A 21,511-nucleotide genomic window follows, 5' to 3' on the forward strand; every position below is an offset into this window, starting at 1 on the left:
TATTTAATTAATTTTATTTATTTATTTTTCTTTATTATTTATTATTTTTTTTTTATCTGCACCTTTTTTTTTCCAGAACCTGCACCACGGGCGGTTCTCCCCCTCTGTTCTCTCTGGAATAGGCTTCCGGAGGATCCTGGCCCACCTGCTGGCAACACCAGGTGATCAGAGTTTCTTTTGATACGGTACGTGTGTTACTGGAACTGGACCACCTTCCCGTGGTGTGGACGGGAAGGTGGTCCAGTTCCAGTAAACCTTCACTAGACACATTTCTGACCCTTTTACAGTTGATTCTGTTCTTCACAGCGATATGAGGCGAAGTTGAACAAACGTGCTAAGTTTGTCCATAGGTTCCCCGATACGCAAGTGGCAAACCAAATAATCCAGACACCTGAAAAATAAATTGGACTAAAAATAAACCAAACCAAGACTGTCCAAATGCTATTCGCCAGTAAGACTCTGCACAAAACCATCAAAACCTGAAAGAAAACCTTGTTATCTACGCCTGAGACCAACTAACTCAGCCACGGAGTGAAAAAAGCCCATTGAAGTTCCTCGCGTCTGATGTTTAGGTAGGTGGTAGACGTCATAGTGCCCAGCACAAAGATGACTGATCTCAGGGTATCGCAGCAGAACATCACCCAAAGCCTGACACCACCACCACTGGCTTGTTTTCGTCCCACAGTGCATCCAGGCGCTATATCTTCCGCAAGTAAATGACCCACACGTACCCGGCCGTCCACATGGTGTAACACGAAACGTGATTCATTGGACTAGACGACCTTATTCCAATCACTCAAGGTCCAGTTTCGATGCTCGCGTGCCCATTGTATGCGCTGTCGCCGGTGAACCATGGTCAGCATGGGCACTCGGAGCGAACTGCGGCTACGCAGCCCCATTTTCAGCAGCAGGGTTCGATGTACTGTGTGTGTGTGTTGTGACACATTACTCCCGTCACCAGCATTCCAATTACCGGCGGCGAGTTGCGCCACAGTCGCCCCTTCTGTTGCCACGTACCATACGGGAGAGCCTTCGCTCAACTCGAGCATCGATGAGCCGTGGTCGTCCAACATCTCGCCGGCGGTTTGTGGGTTTCCCCTCCTCGGACCACTTTCGGTAGGTGCTAACCACGGCTGATCGTGAGCACCCCACCAGCCGTGCCGCTCCGGATATGCTCTGACCCAGTCGTCTAGCGATTACAATTTGGCCTTTGTCAAACTCGCTTAAGTCCACTGCCTTTCCCATCTGAAGAACAAGAGTAAAACTGATTAACAGAGCTCGGTATCATGTATTTTTTGTACCGTGTCCCGACCCGTAGTTCAACTGCAGTTGCTTCGATTTGCATAACGACTCGCTGGTCATAATGTGTATTGGCTCATCGGTGTACAGTGAATCGTGTTTGAGTGGATTGTAACGTGACAAAGGTGACGTTAAGGATAAACTATAAAGTAACGAGACACTTAGAGGTGGTGGACCATCTGTGTTGCCAACGCTGCATCAAAAGATTGCAATAGTGTGCTTTCTCCAACTTCGGCTTCGAAGTGACATTGATGGAAACACCCAAGAAGTTCACAGGGACAGCACGCCTGATTAGAAACACAAGCCTAGGTACAAAAGGAACAGATCAAGTTGTTAAAAACCTGCAAGGCACAAATAGACACAATCCTACGGTCCTGCACATTGCCAAAAGCATTTGGTGTTGAATGCAATGAAAGTTTAGACTAGACTGAAACCTTCTTAACATGCCAGAACCAGTAGGCGGCACCACAGAAAAAAAAAATTTCCAAAAACACAGCTTTATAATACAACTGCAGTGAGCGAGTCCTTTCAAACAGCCCTAAGGCTGTTTGAAAGGACTCGCTCACTGCAGTTGTATTATAAAGTTCACTTCTCCGTCCTTTCAAACAGCCCTAAGGCTGTTTGAAAGGACAGAGAAGTGAGAAAGTATATATACGTTTTACTTTCTTTGAATGTAAGCTTACTATCATGATTAGGCCAAGAAATATTTGAGAGGAAGCCAGAATGAACTCGAGAAAGAAATTCAACGGGTACTTCTTCAGTACCTCGTCCCGATTGGAGACCATACTGATCAGCTGATACAAGAAAGGTATTAGTAAAAAGAGAAGTTTACTTAATAGTAATCAATCTTTCCAGTGTTTTGGCCAAATGAGATAACAGAGCAACAGGACACAAACACTTACCACTCGGGATGTTGGAAGTTTAGGAATCAATTTAAGAAGAGCTGTCTTTCAAGTAACAGGAAAGTAATTTCATCGACACATTTGTTGAATAGAGTCGGAAGAACCATTGAACGGAGTTTGTGGGATTGTGTAATGACGAAGCTTTCATGAAGGCCGAGGCCTGGGCAACCAGAGTTAGTATTTTTTCCGGCAGAAGTGTCCACCCACCTCCATTTGCATAAATGTCTGAAATTCAGAAATAGGAGTGGCTGAGCAGTCATATTTGTTGGTGGACACACAAGTCATTCTCCGGACGATCAGAAGGAAGAAGAGTTCTCATTACCGATGTAGGACCACGTGTTTAATGAATAAAAATTAAAAAATAGAAAACTAAAATAAAAAATAGTCTCCCAACTGAGCGAAGCGGCCATTTTATTGCTACACCGAAGAAGAATTTCCGTATCAATTAAGATATGTTTTTTTTTTAATCGCTTGTATTTATTTTTTGATTTTAGTTGTACCTTTGGCCTGACGTAGCCGAGTGGTCAGGAGCGAGAGTGCATAGCACGCGTTCCTTGAGTGGACCAGGGTTCAAGCCCGTGACTACTAAATACGATAAATATTTGTATTGACGATTTATTGTAAACTCTATTGACCTGGTTGTCGTGCCGGAGTATAAACAGAAAATTTATTTATTTAACTAGGGATAAAGGAATTGTTGAGAAGAAGAGAGAGTGGTTATTATAGGCTCCTGGTCTTCTCGGACTAATGCTATTAGTGGAGTAAATCAAGGTTCGGAACTGGGCCCCTTATTGCATTCGGCATTTATTTACGATATTAATTAAGGTTTTATGAAGTTTAAACACAGAAATTTCCTGATGATATTCCCGGTGCTATTTTAATCTGCAAAATGTAATTTACACCAATATAAATTAGTTTTTATAGATTAAAAAAAAAACAGAAAATACTGTTTATTACCTACACTTCTCGACAAAAAAAAAACATAACGAAATGTTTTTCATGAATATTATTGCGAACCCGAAGTGTCGCCGATTTTTGTCCTCGCATGCAAATTCCGAGTATCCAACAGAAACCGTACAGAGATACACATTATGCAAATTATTCATGCCTATTAAAACACGGGTTGCAACCACATCACTCCTTTCCCGTTTTTTTCGCTTGCTCATTGGGATAGCCACATCTTCAGTAGTCAGGATAGCAAAGTCATCGTAGTTTACATAATTATTATTATTAGCTATATGGTGCAAGGGAGCCTGAGGCTTATGCTGCACCAGCTAAAAAAAAAATTTCTGAATTGCCCTGAGAGAGAGAGAGAGAGAGAGAGAGAGAGAGAGAGAGAGAGAGAGAGAATGGTGATATCCAGCTGAGGAACCTGGGTGTGTCAAGCCCATACTCATCAGATGTAAGCTCCTGGGTTCTTTGAGATGGCGAGCGGTTGGACGACTTGAAGCCGGGCAGCTCCAGACGGATGTAGCACGTTGGTTTAATGTGTCACGCCGTGTTGTCTCGGCATTATGGAAGCAGAATAGACCGCTATCTGGCTCTAACAGCAAGACGGAACCTTTACTATGTCCCTTATCGACTGTCTCTTGAGGTTGTTAAATGTTTAGGGGAAAACATTTCCAACTGGACTGTGTTAATAAGACTCAATTCAAGTGGACTCCGTAGAAGGAAGCTAGTGATTTGTATCCCATTAACCCGACGGTACATAGGAGAAACCCTGGAGACCGCTTCAAAAAACAAGAATCCCATTAACCCCAAACCACCGAGGAACTCGTCGAAACTAGGGCCATGTGACTTGAAGCCCTGACAAATGGGGTACAATTCTGTTCACTGGGTCCCGTTTTAGTCTACAAACAGATTCTAGACGTTATTTCATTTGGAGACGAGAAATGCGGTACCATCCCTCCAGCATCACAGAAAGGGACACTAACGATGGAGGCGAGGATTTCGTGTGGGGCGGAATAATGATCAAGGGCCATATCCCTCATCATGTTTATGACAGGGGTACTATAATTGCGCACAGTTACCAAGAACAGACCTTCATGGATAGCACAGTTGGTAGAATCACCATCCTTCCCACACCGGGTGGAAAAGACCGGAGTTCGAGTCCTGTCGATGACGGGAGGAATTTTTATGGGCTTTTTTCACAACGTGGCTTTTTCCTTTCGGAAACTCGGGTTTTTCGTCCAGCGGACAGAATTCACGCAATTTACAGACAATATACACGGAGCAATATGGTCTTAGTCGCCGATGCTCCTAACCCTACTACAACACCAACGTACCGAGAACAGATCTCCGAACCTTGTGTGCGACCTTTTAGGGGTGCGGTTGGCCCAGAGTTTCTCTTTTCATGCACAACAACTCCGACAGCTAACTACTCGGTTGCTGTGAGCTAAGGTGTGCGCTGGTGGAAGAACGGGATTTATTGCCACAGAATCTTTTGGACACCTTATATCTAGCATGTTTCACCGCTGTCAGGCCTGTTTAGCCGTTGGAGGGGATCATACGCCGTACTAATGTCATGCGACCATATTTTCGAGTATCTTGTATAGACTTGTGTAATGTGACTTTTTTGGTAATTCTTATACAGTTCCTCTAAATGTCCTTTATACTTGTCCGAAGTGTCTCCTAATTTCGTCTTTATTCTGTGGTACACCATCATACTAAATTTTGCTCAGCTTCATCGCAAGCTGCGCTAGTTACACCACATTTTCTACATGTTATGTTAACTTTGTCGAGCAGTGTAGTTTTAAATAATATCTGAAGGAAGACTATTTATACGAATATTATTGTATTTATACGAAGGCTATTTATACGTATATTATTATATCTTTTCTTCCCGAAAATAAAACTGAGAGCGAAGAATATAAGAGCCATTTTGCTACATGAGTTAGTAATGACAAGAAATGGCGGACAAAGGCGATATGTTACTCGGATTTGAACTGGGTGTAGCGTTACGTTAACAGATGATGCGGACCCATAAAAACACAGTGGCGCAATAATTTCAGCTGCCTAAAACTACAATAATTCCCATCTTCCGAAAGCAGTTTCTTTCGCCAGCATTGAAAAATAAAAGCTTATTTGTCTCCTACAGCAGATGCTATTGACATTCAGGTGGGTTCGCGAAAAAGGAATTGCCTTCGCGTTTCTCCCGCAGGTACCGTTTTTGGCACGCCCACATTCAATAAAGAAAAAGAAGCCGAAAACACAAAAAATAAGAAAGCAAAATCAAATAAGAAGAAAAGTCACGGGTTTCGCTTGATGTTAAAAAAGTATTCGACGAAAGTAGAAACCCAATATTTTTTGCGCAACGATTTAAAATCGATTTTACTTCTCAAAGAAAGGAAAACACTGCGGAACTGTGCGTGGATGTCAAAATGAGAAAAGGAACTTCTCTAGCAGAAATATGCTCTTCTTTTCTTCTTTTTAATTGATATTTTCAAGATTATTACTCCTCTTGTCTTAAAAATATGGCATTCTTTACTTCGAGGAAACCATGACCTAAGCACCAGAAAGTGGCTTTCATAGGAAAACTCGCAGAAGTGGTGTTGGTGACACTAGAAGGCAGATCGTTTTCCCTCTGTTAAACGGTGTTCCAGTGAAAACAAAACATCTGAAGCGATCAGCCTCTCCTTCACAGTTAATTTCCTTTTCGAGACCTGCATCATCCATGACATAAGTTTTCACAGAATGATCCATGCTGAAGTACTTATGCTTCTGAGATTTGGGCTTAAAAACTGCCTTCACACTCCTAGTATTCAATTACATGAATATTGGATATTCATGCTGCTTTGCACGCATAACCTTAACACACTCCGCAATCCGGCAACAGAGTAGTCTGAAACTGCACAAGTATAAACTGAAAGACTGTGGAAAGAGGTCTGATTATCAAAGAACATCAGCTGGTTTATGAAATATATCACTGGGTGATTCCACAGCAGATCTCCGAGCATTTCTCCCACTCTGCAACGACTGTAAATTAGTGAGCTTCATCCAGCTAATTTCATCCTCACGAGCATTCTTCAGACAGCAGAACCGCAAATCTGAACGCGTTGTTTGCTGTACATGAAAATCCTAGCAAGGACATCCAAGATAGTTTTCGTGTCACCGTGTTATGTTTTTTCTCCCCATTATCCCGCTCTAATTTACCCAACTCTTTCTTTTTCTCTTATATGTGGAATAACCATACATTTAACCATACAAAGCAAGATATTAGCAGCTAATTCACGGAATACAAAAACAAGGTTTTAACAGCTGACAGTCTATGAATTGTCAGCTCTGCGAGCTTCTCATAATCGACGAGCTGCGGAATTTCACAGCGAATTTGAAAGAATTCTGTAGTGTTTGGTTGATCAAAGCCTTTTTGGGTTTCTGTCCGTGTCTTGAAAATCCTGAGAACGCTGTCAAAAAAACAAAAACAAAAAACACTGCAAACTTTCAGCTGCGCAAACGCACTTAAGGATGGTGCTTTAATTTCCTTGAAAAATGAGGTTTCTGGTCCATTCCATTTTGTCTCATGCAGCCCTGAATTAGAATCCTGTTCAATCTGGAAGAACTGATGGTTTTATTGCATCGTGTCTGAGCTAGTCTATTCAAAATTATGTGGCTTTCCTCCTGTAAATTGAAGTTTTTCATATCAAAAGGTGGTTTTCGCCTTTAGACGCAATTTGTATGCATGATATACACGCCTCATGGCATTAATGCCATGTGGCGTGTATGTTATGTATGTAAATGCAAATATCATGTATACATTACTCATATTCAAGACACCGGGAAGACGTTTCTTCCAACTCCATGGTTGGAAGAGAATTTCCACATCAGGCAAATGCCGTTTTCCAATTTAAATTTATGCCAAATGGCATGCCATCCAAGGCACTAATTTAAAGCTTTAAACACTTCAATAAGACTAGTTCCATATGCTGCAATTTTTTGAACTCTAGTCTTTATTGGTATGACTATCTTTCTTTTTGTACCTGACTGTGGCTCTCCTCTGCACCCATTCCAACATATCCACATCGGTAAAAATGAAGCTTTCAGACCCGTATGCAGTGTTCAAGATGCAGCCTAACCATTTCCTTAAATAATGGGATAGCCACGCCTTTTACTTGGCAGCAAAATTCCTGTATATCATTGATAGAACTTCATAAGTTGTCCCAGCAGCCTGCCTGCACCCACGAAGTTCCTTGAGTAGTCAAGGAACTTCGTGGGTGAATGTAAAATTAACCACTAGAACGTTTTCGTTCTATCCTACCTTGAGTGATGCCACTCCACCAAATAGGTATGATATTCTAGGATTACAGCTACTCTTGTATTTCCACTTCTCAGTCTAACTTCCTAATTTATCAAAAGTCTTTCAATGGACAAGCACTCTCTGATTACTGTCATTAACCATTCTATCCTGCTAACCTTTATGTCATCAACAAAACTTTGATATTAAACTTGATATGTCCTCAGCAATTATCCTTAATAAATATAGAAAATAACAATGGGCCCAACACCGAATCCTGGGGACTCTACTAAGAACATCAGTCCACGAAGACCAGTATTCATTGATAAGCATTCTTTGTATTCACGCACTCAACCATCCCTTTATCCAGAGCAGCAACTTGGTCTTCAATGCTACACTGTTACAATTTGTACAGCAGTCTTATGTGCAACAGTATCTAAAAGCTTTCCTGAAATCCAAGTAAAGGATATCAAAATTATTTTTTGCATCCGGTTCCTTTGTTACCATATCATAATATCTAATCAGATTGGTCAGACAAGACCATTCCTTACCAAATCCATGATATGATTGTCGTATTCCTGTCACGATGATTGTGCAATGCTTCTTTAACTATTGGCTCCATTATTTATCCTGCAACAAATATCATGCTGACAGGTCTGTAATTACTCACTTCACCATTTGATTACCCTTTGTGAAAAGGAAAGAAAGACATTCGCACATTTCCAGCAGGTGTAGGGATCTACCTTGAATGTAAGGATGCTCTCACAATTAGGGCTAAAAATTTTGTTATCGCCCTCGTAGGTAGAGTAGCGCAGTTGGTATTATCATAGTCCTTCACACATCTAGTGGAAAAGACCCGAGTTCGAACCCAGTCATTGGCGCGAGGAATTTTTATGGGTCTTTTTTACAATATGGCTCGGTTAGTGGGTCTCAGGAGACTGTAGCATGGTGCGTTTTTTTTTTTTTTTGTTTTTTTTAACCAGAAACTCTACTTTTCTATACAGCAAACTACTCGACCACAGAACACGCAATTTACAGATATAATACGTGTGGCGCAATATGGCCTAAGTTGCTAACGTGCCTCGAACCCCAATCAATTTCCCCATGCTGCTCTTCTTTGAAAATATTTGGATCCATTCAATCAGCCCGAGGTGCCTTATAAGTTTAGCTTCAGCAATTTCTCTTCTGCCTTGCTCTCAGTTAGCATAAAATGTCTCAACACCAGTTTGAATAAAGTCTATAAACTCCTGCCCCAAAAATTTATTACCTATGAATAAATATTTTCCATCTACAGATGCAAAATATTTATTCAGTTTATAAATAACCGAAATTCGTTCACCCTTTTCCATCTAATGTTGCAAAAGAGTAAGAAAAGGAATTCATCGTCAATTTTTTTTTTTTTTTTTTTTTTGTATTATGAGAAGTCTTTGGTTAACCAAAGAATTCTCATAATATTCCTTGGCAATTTGATTGCAGACTAGTTTATACTTACTGTAGAATAACCATTCCACGCTCTAGTCTCATCAGTTCTTCTAACAACCATTTAAGTCTAAACCTCGATCAATATTTCTAAGTTGGTTTAAAAGTTTTTATTAGTTCTACAATTACTTCCCTGAATGCGTCCCATTTAGAATTTGCAGTTGGTAATATTATCAGTTGGTCCCAAGTATTTAAAAACTGTCAGAAATTATAGTCACCCTCACGAAAGCAAAAGTCCTTTCCATTAACAGTAGTTACATCTTTAAGTATATCCCACATCGATACACTATAATCACTACCACCTAGTGGGTCCCTTATCTGCAGATTCTTAATGCATGAAGGGTCGCTGCTGATAATCAGATCAAGAGTATTGCTTCCCCTCGTTGCCTCCTTAATATGATGGTATAGAAAACTGTTCTTCAATAAATCTAGGAATGCTCTACTACTGAATGAGTGACCAATCCCCATTTTCCTTTCAAAATCAGGATATTTGAAGTCCGCAATGGTAAGACCTACTGATTTATTGGGCCACTTTGTTTGTCTATATAACTGTTGATTAGGTGTGTGTGTGTGTTCCCCCTCGCCCGCAAACCCTAGTTTTAAGGAGAAAGGAACCTTGCTGTCCACGCCTAAGATATACCAACTCAGTCATGGAGTGAAGAAATCCCATAAAATTCTTCTCATCCGACGGGATTTGAACCCGCGCCTTTTCCAGCCGGTGTGGGAAGAATGATTATAACCAGTAAGCGGACTCGTTATTGAAGTGAGTCGAACCTGAGTTCAAATACCGTCAATAATGTGAGGAATTTTTATGTCTTTTTCAAAATGTGGCTCGGTTAGTCTTCAGTAGGAACAGATCCTACAGACAGACAAAACCTATCATAAAGTCCATTAGCAATAGATCCTGCAGACAAAACCTATCATAAAGAAAGTCCATTTTCTCCTTTCAATTGAAAGGACTATTGGGAAAAATTCATTCTGATTGTACGGTCACTGCACATTTGCTTTCCCAGTGCCAAGACTGTTGAATCTCCTATACTAGAGTTCCCCTTAGCATAGATTATTGTGATCGTAATGAGCGGAATTGTTATGGTCCGATAAGTGCGATCTTTATCGCGTGCATACCATTCGTACAAGCCCGTATTCACGGATAAATCTGCGTGTTTTACAATCTGATAAAATACGGAATAACATTCGAACTCGGTAATTTTTACCGTTGATCTGGTTCTGTGAAACGTCTAATTTGAAATCCACAAATTATCAAATAATGCATTCACCAAACCTATGCGGATAGTTCACCGGCTCGACAGCAAATTCAAGGCGAAGTCCGCTCACCGCAGAGAAGGTCACAAGACGACAATTCGCACTTCCACCGACACATTGCAACATGCAGACTTCGTGGAAGGCAGGAATTGCGTGCGCACAGAGTACACTACACTGGAGCATCAACATTCGCGATGTGCAGGAGAGAGAGGGGTCGCAGTTCTCTCGTGAAAGGAGTAAGAATGAATAAAGGTGACGAACGACCTCCGCGCAGTTGTTACGGAATTCCTCGGATTCGAAGAAAAACAAAAATCGATTGACAATCTCGCTCAACTATTTCGGGCCGCCAAAATGGCACTCTGCTCCCGCGCGTGGGGAAAGGACGGATTAAATCACTATTAAGCGACTCCGTTATGGCATCTCGAGAAGCCCCGGAATTTGCAGCTTCCTGTCGAGACCGGAATGAAATGCTGCGCTGCGAGATTCCACATTAACTTACTCGCCCATAAATTTTCCATCGAAAATTGAAAATGAGTTAGCGAGAGGACAGGGCTCGCTCGGTTATTGCTGCTTGAGAAACATCTGCGGAGAATTTGGGTTTTTTTTTGTTTTTCTTAATAGCGCCACAGAGTGGTTTCAACTGAATTATTTGATTACTTTAATAATATCAAACAAAGAATATTTACTTGCCTACACAATAATTACAACGAAAACGAGAACACACATCAGTTCTGAAAAAAAAAAAAAAAAACACAGACACACGGTGATTACTGAATTGTGACCACCCCATCCGTAACGGACTATGCCGCATAGCTGGCAGTATAAAAAGCCGAACAGCTTCCTACGCTAGAGCAGCGGTAATTTGCATGTGTTGGTGCGTCAAAGTGGCAGTTATAGAACGCAGTAAGGATATCACGAAGTTTCAAAAGGACACGCTTGTGGCAGCTCGTGCGTCGGATGCTTCCATATTTGAAACTGCACGTTTTGTCGGTTGCTCATGGCCCACTGTGGCTAAGGTTAAAAATAATGGCGTCGAACAGGCCAAACCACCTCCCGCCGACAGAACTGTTAAGGTTTATGCAAGGTGGATGTTCGTGGTGAGCGAAGGGTGTAGCCATGTGGCAGCCAAAAGTGTTATGCGTCCCCGAGTTTAAAACTTCGTGTCACAAAATAGATTTTCACACTGACTTTTGAAAATAACCGTTTTTTAATAACTTTTTGAAAACAATCGATTTTTCCGTATTGTTTTCTCATGTTCTTACATCTTCCTCACAATTTAACGATATTATTATAAATGTAATTAGTATTATAACATAATACTAATTACTGCTAATTATGTGGATTTTAGAATTAAATTATTAAATGCAAAAAAAGGAAAAATCATAAATGTAAATAACAAATTAAATTATACGTTTAGGGACCTTTGCCAGCTGCTGCTGTGACAATCCATGAGACCCACAACCTTCGGCAGTTTATCGGTTTCCCCCGCCCTAAAAATGTTGGACGTCCCTACTCTAGCAGATGTGATGAGACCAATTATACGAACATGAAGGGATTAATTATACAATTCGCATACCTACTCAGCCAGCCTATATAAAATTAGTTATTTATTATTTTTCCATATCTAAGTAGTTGTTTCAATATATCTATGATATATCCTAATAAATTCTTTTTGACATTTGTAGCGCTGTAGCAGAAGAAATTCAGAAGGAAATAGAAATTTTTTTGCGGTTCGGACTGCAAAGTGGACAAAATTCAATCTCAATTTGACGCTCAGTCTGATAATGTAAATTGAGATAAATTGATTGATGCTGAACATGTTAAAGAATTACAAAATATATTGTTTTTGTCATCTAAGTGTAGTATGAAGAGGAAGAAATTTCGAAGACAAGTGGAGTGGTCTCTTAGAACTTCAAAGAAAAGAACTAAGAACTGTGTGAAAACAATTTCAGAACTAACGACGTCAAGGTGATTTAAATTTGGCTAATGTCTATAAATCGGAATATAAGAGGTTAAGACGGGAATATATGAAAAGTATAAAAACTGTTAAATAAAACTCTTGGAGAAAGTTTGCAAGTTAATGAAATAAGTTATACAATAAATAGAGATGGTTAATACCATCGATAGATTGGTATGGATCCACAAATATGGTTTTGGATAATCTATTTCCAGTATTGGAGATGGAATATACTGAGATTCAACGAGAGATGGTCAGGGGCAATGCTGAGTATTGGTCTCGGCAGGAGGAGGAAATGTTTACGCAGAAGGAGGTCCCGCAAGCGATTGCACAGGCAAAGGAGATGACCGATCTCCGGGCAATGACCTCATTAAAGTAAAGGTTATGAAAAGATAATTTCAAACGAAAAAAGTGCTGTTTGTACAAATTTATAATAAATATCTGAATAGGGGTTTCTTTCCCCTATTCAGATATTTATCCAGGGTTTCCCTCATTAGCCGCTCGTAAACGTCATACGGTGAGGCCAACGCAAATGCCGGCCATGCAAGGCGGCCAGGATCAACTTACATCTTGCCACACTTACAGAGATCAAGTCCTTATAAGTGCAATAGAGAAGAAATAGAAAGGGTATATATACAAGTTAGGTAAAGTATGGGTAATGGATGGGATTGGGTAAATAGAGTAGAAAAGAGAAGGATTACAGAGGGACCCATCATGAAATAGAAGTTAGTAGATTGAAAAAGGAAAAGTAATAGTATAGAGCGTGGAAGTTGTCTTCCTGTTACTTCTTCAAATTGCGAAGAAATTAAATGTTTACAGCGTACATTTACATCTGTAAAATAGCAAACGTCATCAAAGAGAGTGAAGGTAATCGACTGTCACCTCCACAAACTGTGAAAAATGAAGCAATATAATCACATCAAATAAAAGCAAGATTCATCTTCCAAACATATCTTCAAACCTTGAAGAAATGCAGTTATTTACATGAAAAGTTGCAACTATTTACGTCATATGGAAACAGTATATATAACATCGGGAGTTGGTTTCCAGACACATCTTCATGCTTTGAAGAAAAGCAATAATTTACAACATAATTCACGGCAAATATAGCATTTACCATTACTAAGTAATACCTAGTAACAAACAAGCCATCAAACTGACAAATAAGACTATACAAAAATGACAAGTTAAATAGACAATTCAGTTAAATCAATAAATTTCAAATGTAAGTAATTAACATATAGTAGTTAACCAAATTATAAAGATAATAAAGAGGTTGAGCTAATAAACATCATATCAATTCAATTAAAACCAACAACACAGAAAACCAACAGTTGTGGTCCAACAGTTAGCCCAGCCAGAGTTAGCCTAGCATCAGGATCAATTTAACAATATTAAGTCAAAAACATTTGCCAAAACAACTAAAGAAAAACCGATTGTAATATATAGCAAATATATCCTCTGTATAACACATAACAAAATACCCTTGGCTTCCAAAGTGAAAGTTCGAAAGGTCGCCAATTTCCCATAACTTCCAGTAGGTGAAGGTTCATAGGTACCACAGTTAGAATTGTTATAAAGACTCTTAATTAACAATACAAATACATAATATACACTGGTGTTCAAAGAAAGTGCATCATCTAGGAATTTCACATTTCAAACCCTTTTTCGCGATGGTATGTTACATTAATGACTAGCAACACAAATAGAAATATAAACAAAAGATATTTATTAATAGTTAAGGCAAAGCTAAGTAATATTTGACATGTGCTTTCAAAATATTTCAAAATGAGCATTTGCAACCTTCATACAACAGTTTTGGTAAATAAGACAATTATGGGTGAAATGTTATCAATAGCCCTCAATTTGCTTCAGTTTATCATTCTAAATGGAAAACTAAATGAAAAGGTGCAAACTAATTGAACCGCCTCTGGCTCTGATGACAGCAGCACACCGTTGAGGCATTGACAAGGTCAATTTCTGAAGATAATCAACTGACAGATCGTGGTTCCAAACCAATTATGAAATTCACGAAGGGTCTTTGGTTTCTTTTGGCAACAGCACATTCCACACGATGCCAACAGTTCTCTATAGGATTCAGGTCCTGGCTGTTTCCTCGCCAGCTAAGAGTTGTAATGGACCGTTCTTCCAACCATTTTGTCACATGTAACAAATGTAAACACATTACTGTCGAACCTCTAATGCACAAATGAAGCTAAAGTAACTACAGAAGTGCCTACTTACACTTTTCGTCCCCCGATGACAAGGAGCCTGAAAGATGCAGTTACTTGGCAGGTTGAAATGGTCTCTAATGTTTGGCAGCAATTTGCCTTCCAATATAGCCAGGTATCCATTGGCATTTACGGAACCTTTAATAAACTACAATTGACACGAAATGCAATCCGCCATATCATTTGGCTGTAGGGAATTTCACTGTAGACACCATACATATTTTTCACCACGTCTACTGCAAATCGTTTGTCTCCCATTAGAGCCATGCAGGTTGAATTTCTTCTCATCCGAGAAATTAACTGACTTCCACTGCTTGTGGGTGGGTCCATTTGACATGCTTCTTACACTAAATTAATCGGGCCTTTTTCATTTTTTGTGTGAGGAGGGGCTTCTTAGGACGACGGGCTACAAGTCCGTTTTTGAGCGGCGTCTTCTGACTGTTACTGCACTTGCTACCACTCCTGTCTCTTCTTCCCATTCTCTTTTCAGCTCAGACCAAGATGCTTTACAGTTTTTAAGGCAAAAACGCTTCAAAACGCGGACCTGTTTTGGCGTAGAGACTCGTTTGCGGCGTCCGTTCCTTTTTTCCTATCAGCAGAACCAGTATTCTTGAGTTTGGAAAGAAATCTACTCACTGTCGACTGCTTACAAGACACTCTGTCAGTAAAATTATTCTTGCAGGAATGGAATCCTTTATCCCACACTCCACTTTAAAATCTCGTCTTTTATCTAAACCTTGGTTTTCCAATAAATATGCTAAGGCTGTTCAAGAGAAGAATGTTGCATATCGTAATTGGCATCTTTCCAATTCTTCGGTTTCATTTTCTGCTTACACCAAAGCTCGCAACAATTGCAAAGCAGTTATTAATCAGTCCAAACTAGATTTTGAACAGGATAAGAGTAGAAAACTTGCCTTTTTCCCTAATGGTAGCCGAGCATTCTGGTCTCTTGCCAGAGCTATTGGCCATAACTTTTACCCCTCTCTGCTCCCACCTCTGTCAAAACTAGATGGTTCTGTTGTCACTTCAGCCAAAGATAAAGCTGACCTGCTAGCATCCCATTTTCCTTCCAACTCATGTATTAATGATCTTGGTAAAACACCTTCCACCATTCCCAATACGCTCCATTCAATGCCTCCTGTGGTCTTCGGTCAAAACGATGTCAGAATTTTGACGAATCTCGTTGCTAAGAAAGCTCCAGGTCCTGATGGTATTTCTCCACTTGTTCTCAAAACCTGTGCTCCTGAACTTACCCCTGTTCTTTACCGCCTTTTTTCACTTTCTTCTTCCAAAGGTGTTTTTCCTTCTGCTTGGAAATTTGCTCATATCCAGCCAGTTCCTAAAAAGGGTGACAAATCCCTCCCATCCAATTATCGTCCCATTGCAATTACTTCTACTCTTTCTAAAGTAATGGAGAAATCAATTAACCGCCAACTCTTAAACTACCTGGAAACCTTGCGTCTGATCAACGATCACCAGTATGGATTCCGTCAGTGTCGATCCACTGGTAATATTCTGGCTTATGTTACCCATTTATGGACTAATTCAATGGAAAGGTTCGGTGAAACACAAGTAGTTGCTCTTGACATCTCAAAGGCTTTTGATCGTGTTTGGCATAAATGGTACTTCTCCACTTGTTCTCAAAACCTGTGAATTCTAAACAAATCTTCTAAACAAATTTCCATCTTATGGTTTGCCATCTGTTTTTTTGTAATTGGTTATCCAGTTTTCTCTCTTATCGCCCACTGAGGGTGATGGCTCTCTGTCTTCTAACTTCTCCACTAATGCTGGTGTCTCCAAAGTTCGGTTCTTTCCCCCACTCTTTTCCTCTTGTATATTAATATCGAAACTATGGATAGGATTTCCAGTCAGTGGCTTCTACCACTGACTGGAAATCCTATCCATAGTTTTGCCGATGATAGCACATTGCATTCCACTTTCCATTTTCATAAACCTCGTCCTGCTCAGTCAGTTTCAACTTCTCTAATATCCGCTACCAATTCCTTAAATGCCGATCTTCAGGTAATTATCCAGTGGGACAAAGACACCTTAGTTGATTTCAATCCTTCTAAAACTCAGTCTTGTCTCGTATCTCGCAAAAAGGATTTTCCTGCTTCTATGCTTATCTTTGGTGACACTCCGATTCCAAGGCAAAATGATATATCTCTTTTGGGGATTACCCTAACTTCTAATCTCTCTTGGCACAAGCACATTAGAAATATTGCTTCCTCTGCATCTAAAAAACTTGGTTTTCTCTTTCGCTCTCGGCGTTACTTTTCTTCCAAACAACTGCTCACTCTGTACAAATCTCAAATCCGCCCTGCCATGGAATATTGTTCCCACATCTAGGGGGGTTCCTTTCCGCTCGCTGTCTCATAGATGTACTGTTTCTGCTGCATGCCTGTTTTACAGATACTTCCATTGGCACTGTTCTTCTGATTTGGCTTCTCTAATTCGCGCTCTCTCTTTCGAAACAGTTCGAACGCCTTCCGTAATCAACCAACAACCATTTACTGTCCAACTTCAAATTGACAGAACCAACTTTTCATCTTCCTCGTTTATTCATTCAACTGCCTTTTCCTGGAACAACCTTCCTTCGTACGTATTGCCTGAAAATTACAGCCTACAGAAGTTCAAATCTAATGTCAACAAATAGCTTCTTTCATCTTCTCAACCTTCAACCAATGCACGCTCCTAAGTCCTATAGGTTCTAATACCTCTCGTGCTTGGGGCTATTAAAAATAAATAAATAAAAAAAATGGATTACTCCTCTCACCTTAGGTTTCCTATAAAAATGGGTCGCAACACATATTTATAGGAAACGTAACCTAAACTGGACCGAGAACACAGAATTTCATCATTTTGCCAGCATTAATACTAAATTAAGCCAACAAAAAAAGAAGAAGAATAAAAGAAAAAAAAAACAAGCGGAAAAAAATTTTAAAAAAGACGAAAATTCATGCAAGGCTAGACTTACCTCTTCTTTGACAGATTTCAGGATGCTATCTGCTGTATGTTCGTGGGGTGCGTGAAGTTGCGGGATCAAAGGTCTGTCTGGAGCCACATGTTCCGACGGCATCCTGAGATTGATGCTACGCCTTTGAACTCGTCATTTAAGAACACATCTGGAAAAGAAAACGTTTCTGTAATGCCGCCATCAGGTACTAACGTAGAGAGCATCTGTTTTTTAAAAAAATTCAATTCATAGAAGGGACGCAGCCCTTCTTAAATTAATGCCTACTAAGGGATGCATTAGTCATCGATGTTTCCCCACAGAAATTTACTGAATTTTCGGTTCAGATAAATAAGACCTCCCTTCTAGAGGAACTGCGTACTTCACGAGTGAAGATAAGCTTATTTCTTTTGGTGCTGGCTAACGTTTCTGTTTGCAAGGGGACCAAATATTTTAACCGAAGGCTGGTTAAAATAGCAATATTTTAGCCACTCAACCGTTTGCAAGAAGAGGAATTATACAGCAAGTCCTCACTGATAATCGCTTTTCTTTCAACTTTCGTTTTCAACAATTAGCCCTAAAAGTGAAGACACTTTGCTTATCCATATCACTTGGCCAGGACTGGCGCCTAACTTCACAGATCTCTAATGGCTCCCATCTTAATTTTTGAGGTCGACTTTTCGTTCAAAACGCTAAACTTCTCACCGTTCAAGCAAAACTGGCATCCAAACAAACAGTTCTTCGCTTGCCGCCCTGCATATTTGCAGAACTGTTTCTACCCCCACTCTGTAAATTTTGGCAGGAACTCCTCCCTTAGATCTCTTAGTTGTTTTTCGTGGATTCTTCTACCACATCAGACAAAGCAATCCGATTTAATTTCATAATTTCCACATTGACACTTCTATTGAGCTTGCGAAGGGTTGAAAGGAAGAGGTATTAGAACTTTCTGGTTGATTTGTGGCAACAGTTGTACCACCTCTTCTAAAGGAGCAATAACCAAAAATTTCTTCCACCCGTCAATTATGTTACTAGAAAAACTGTTACAACCTATTTTGCTTCAGACTTTATACTTCCTTTATATTCTGTGGTGGCCATGAATTCTCAAAACTGTTTTATTTCAACCTCTTCGATACTGCCGTCATGCGGTGCTGAAGTTACGATACCACTCACCTCTTGTTTAGTTATCTATTTTAAGAATTCCTCGAACATCCACTCAACACTGTATTCCCAAGTTTTGTTTCTGGAATCGAAACTCAACTACTTTCTTCTAAAGCGATCTTTATTACCTTCAAAACTTTGCTAAACTCGCTGTTTCAAGACACTGAGTTTTGGCAGCTCAAGCTATACAATTATACAGGACTCCATGTTAGGCAGGCTTCAATCGGTGCAAACACAGCATAGATAATCTACAATTCTCAATATCTATTGCTTCTGATCCTGATGCATGAAATTCCACTATATCGCCTGATCTTGCTATTTATCCCTGGGAGTTCCTGACACTTCTCGCAGTTGATCACTTCTCTCAGTTCTTGTTACCTTGCTCCAGATACCGGAATCCTTGATTCATATTTCAAAGGATTGCAGAAAAATAAATATCAATTCCCACTTCGATGATTATAACCATCGTAGCGTGAATGATTTCCTATAATTATAGAAAATCACATTCTTCCAGGTATGATAAATTTAGGGCTTGGGAGTCGAAACCCCTGATGTACCAGACACTGATGTCTAATTTACGAGCGAACTGGGCTGAATTTCGGTGAAGATCAATCGTTCTACGACAACTTAACCCTTTTCCTGGTGGGACTGTTAGTGACCCTGGCTATACCGTCCACACGTGATAGGCGTGAAAAATTGCACCTAATATACTGGAGCAAACCAACGTAATCAGGGGTCGAGGAGTGACGTCCACCCCACACAGAGGAATGTCACCCCTCTGTGCCATCAGGCAATACTACGTATCGTCTAGTGACTCTAGTGCAACACCACCACTTTGCTCCGGCAACCCATTTCTTCCATCATGCAGCATGTTGATGTCTTTTGAGGTTATGATGTCGACATCTAATCTTCATTACATTTCCAGATTATATCTCTAAAACTGTTTGCCACTAGAAAAAGAACTAGATCGAACCTATTAGTAACTCACTAGGAGGTATCCGGATCAGCTAGTGAATAATCTCGCTGCCTCTACTCTGCCAGACATTGATTGGAGGGAGTCCGATAGTGTGTATGCGGAGGGCTTTGTCCAGGACATGTTATGTCAAGGAGCAGCTATGTATATTCTTGCGGTGCGTACGCCATATCCACCAAGAACTTCATTAATTCGTACATCGTTTCCCCACTCATTCCATTTTTACTTTATCTGCTGAATGCGTCATGAATAGCCAAACTAATGGAACAAACTCAGGTAGGACAAGATCTAAACCTCGCAAAATCTTCCTCGTTCATTTAACAAATATATATGGCGTCAGTTCCAATCTCAATGAAGTCCATTTCCACCTACAATCTGCCAAGCCCCACTTTGCTTTTTCTGACAGAGTCTCAACCACTGCTCGTTTCGGTTGTCACAATTAATCACTATGATTTCTTTCCCTTCAAATGTAATATTTGCGCATATATCGCTCTAATATTCCTTGTCAGAGATTTTCTAATTTGGAATCTCTTCCGATTTAAACCACTATACTCTATTCTGTAATATTTATCTCTTGCCTCTATTAATCTCCCAATTCTGCTAAACACTTGGAGCTCTTTGAAGCTCAACAAAAAACTAGGGCCACCCGAGAGAGATCTTATCTGCCCATCTATTATGTATAAAAACTGCCTATGTTTTCTGCTCGGTTTGCCTTTTTTTGCTGGACGGAAAAATGGAATTTCTGGTGGGATCAATCTTCCTATCCACGTCTAAGACCTATTAATTCAGCCATAAGTGAATAAAGCCCATAAAAGTTCCTCGCGTCCTTGACAGGATTCGAATCTGGGCCTCTTCCACTCCGTGTGTGCGGGGGGGGGGGGCGTTGATCATTACCAATGAACTACATGCGTAGGGACCCAGCCTGTAGAGATGCTGAGGCTTTTGCAATTACCGATGACTTCGCTCAGCTTGTTCATTTACGCACCAAAATACCAGACAATCCTAATTATATGCCTATAATTCGATGATATTTTTCTCACATACATCCTTGAAAGCAATCAACGTTAATTATCCTCTAAGCACTTCAGATCAAAACTAGCCGATGGTGTCTTCTCCAAGGGAGCCTCTCCCTCATGGCTATTACGAGCCTCGCGTTGTTCGGCATTATGAGAATGCAAAATTCCGTGAGTTTTATATTTCTCTCTTGGTTGGATTATTCTTTCAAATCTTCCGATCCCAATCTTACAAATTGGTATACGGTTTGAGCGAAATAACAAGACTCGGCCTGAGTACTTTGAACTTAAGATTCCATGAATTGTAAATGCAGTCATAGAGAAAGTGAAAAAGTTCGTCTTCTCACTAAAAGCAATACGATTTTATTGGCATCTACAAACATTGCACCATCTCGAGGTCGTCTTCCACTTTATCTAAACCCTTAACGACTCCATCAGCTCACATCCGAATGCCTTTTTCGAAGAAGCATTGTGGGAACAGAGTTTTATATTTGATTTATGTTAATAATTTGCCAACGGTATTAAGGGATTATCACGTTAATTAAACGTTTTTTTTTTGTTCATGATGTAAAAATTACTCTTGTATCCATGATGGCCTGGACGCCTGCAATTTCAAATATCGTGAAGGTAGCCAGCAAACAAAAAATAGAAAAATAAATTAGCCTTTCTCCAAAGAGATAGTAAGGGTTTACTACAATTTGCGCTCCTTTATAAAATTTAAATAAAACCAATCCGAACGCCTCACATTTTTGATGTTCCCGCATCCAAAAAACAGCAATGCGTTACGTTTGTCTTCAATTCAAAATACGATGAAAAATGATATCGTCAGTGGTTAAGGACCCGCTATTAAAGCCACCTTATGCGAGGGCAAATTACGAGCTTTATAATTACTACAAAATTTTACAGTAATTTATAATACTGTAATGTATTTATGATTGGAGATATAATGATTCAAGTGGACTTTCTTTAAGAAACAACTGAAATCTACAAATAAGTTATTATTTAATATTTTCGTGGGTTCCCCTATAGCTTAGCAGAAATCAAATTTACCTT

The 21,511-nt window shown here is 39.9% G+C and overlaps 1 protein-coding gene across 5 annotated transcripts in view; it reads right to left on the reverse strand.

Annotated features, from left to right (window-relative positions):
- Window positions 1-21,511, reverse strand: part of LOC150078563 (catenin delta-2-like) — a 666,545-nt gene that overhangs the window by 479,677 nt on the left and 165,357 nt on the right. For all 5 annotated transcript variants that reach the window (XR_016547633.1, XM_090385058.1, XM_090385056.1 and 2 more), the window contains exon 2: window positions 17,339-17,486. Coding sequence is in view for 4 of the 5 variants with exons in the window: in XM_090385058.1 (XP_090241184.1) it covers window positions 17,339-17,440 (102 nt within the window). In the remaining variant the exon portion in view is untranslated. The remainder of the gene's footprint in view (window positions 1-17,338; window positions 17,487-21,511) is intronic.

The sequence above is a fragment of the Mastigoproctus giganteus genome, chromosome 11, assembly GCF_048544385.1.
Source record: "Mastigoproctus giganteus isolate SK-2022 chromosome 11, ASM4854438v1, whole genome shotgun sequence".
Classification (NCBI taxonomy): domain Eukaryota; kingdom Metazoa; phylum Arthropoda; class Arachnida; order Uropygi; family Thelyphonidae; genus Mastigoproctus; species Mastigoproctus giganteus.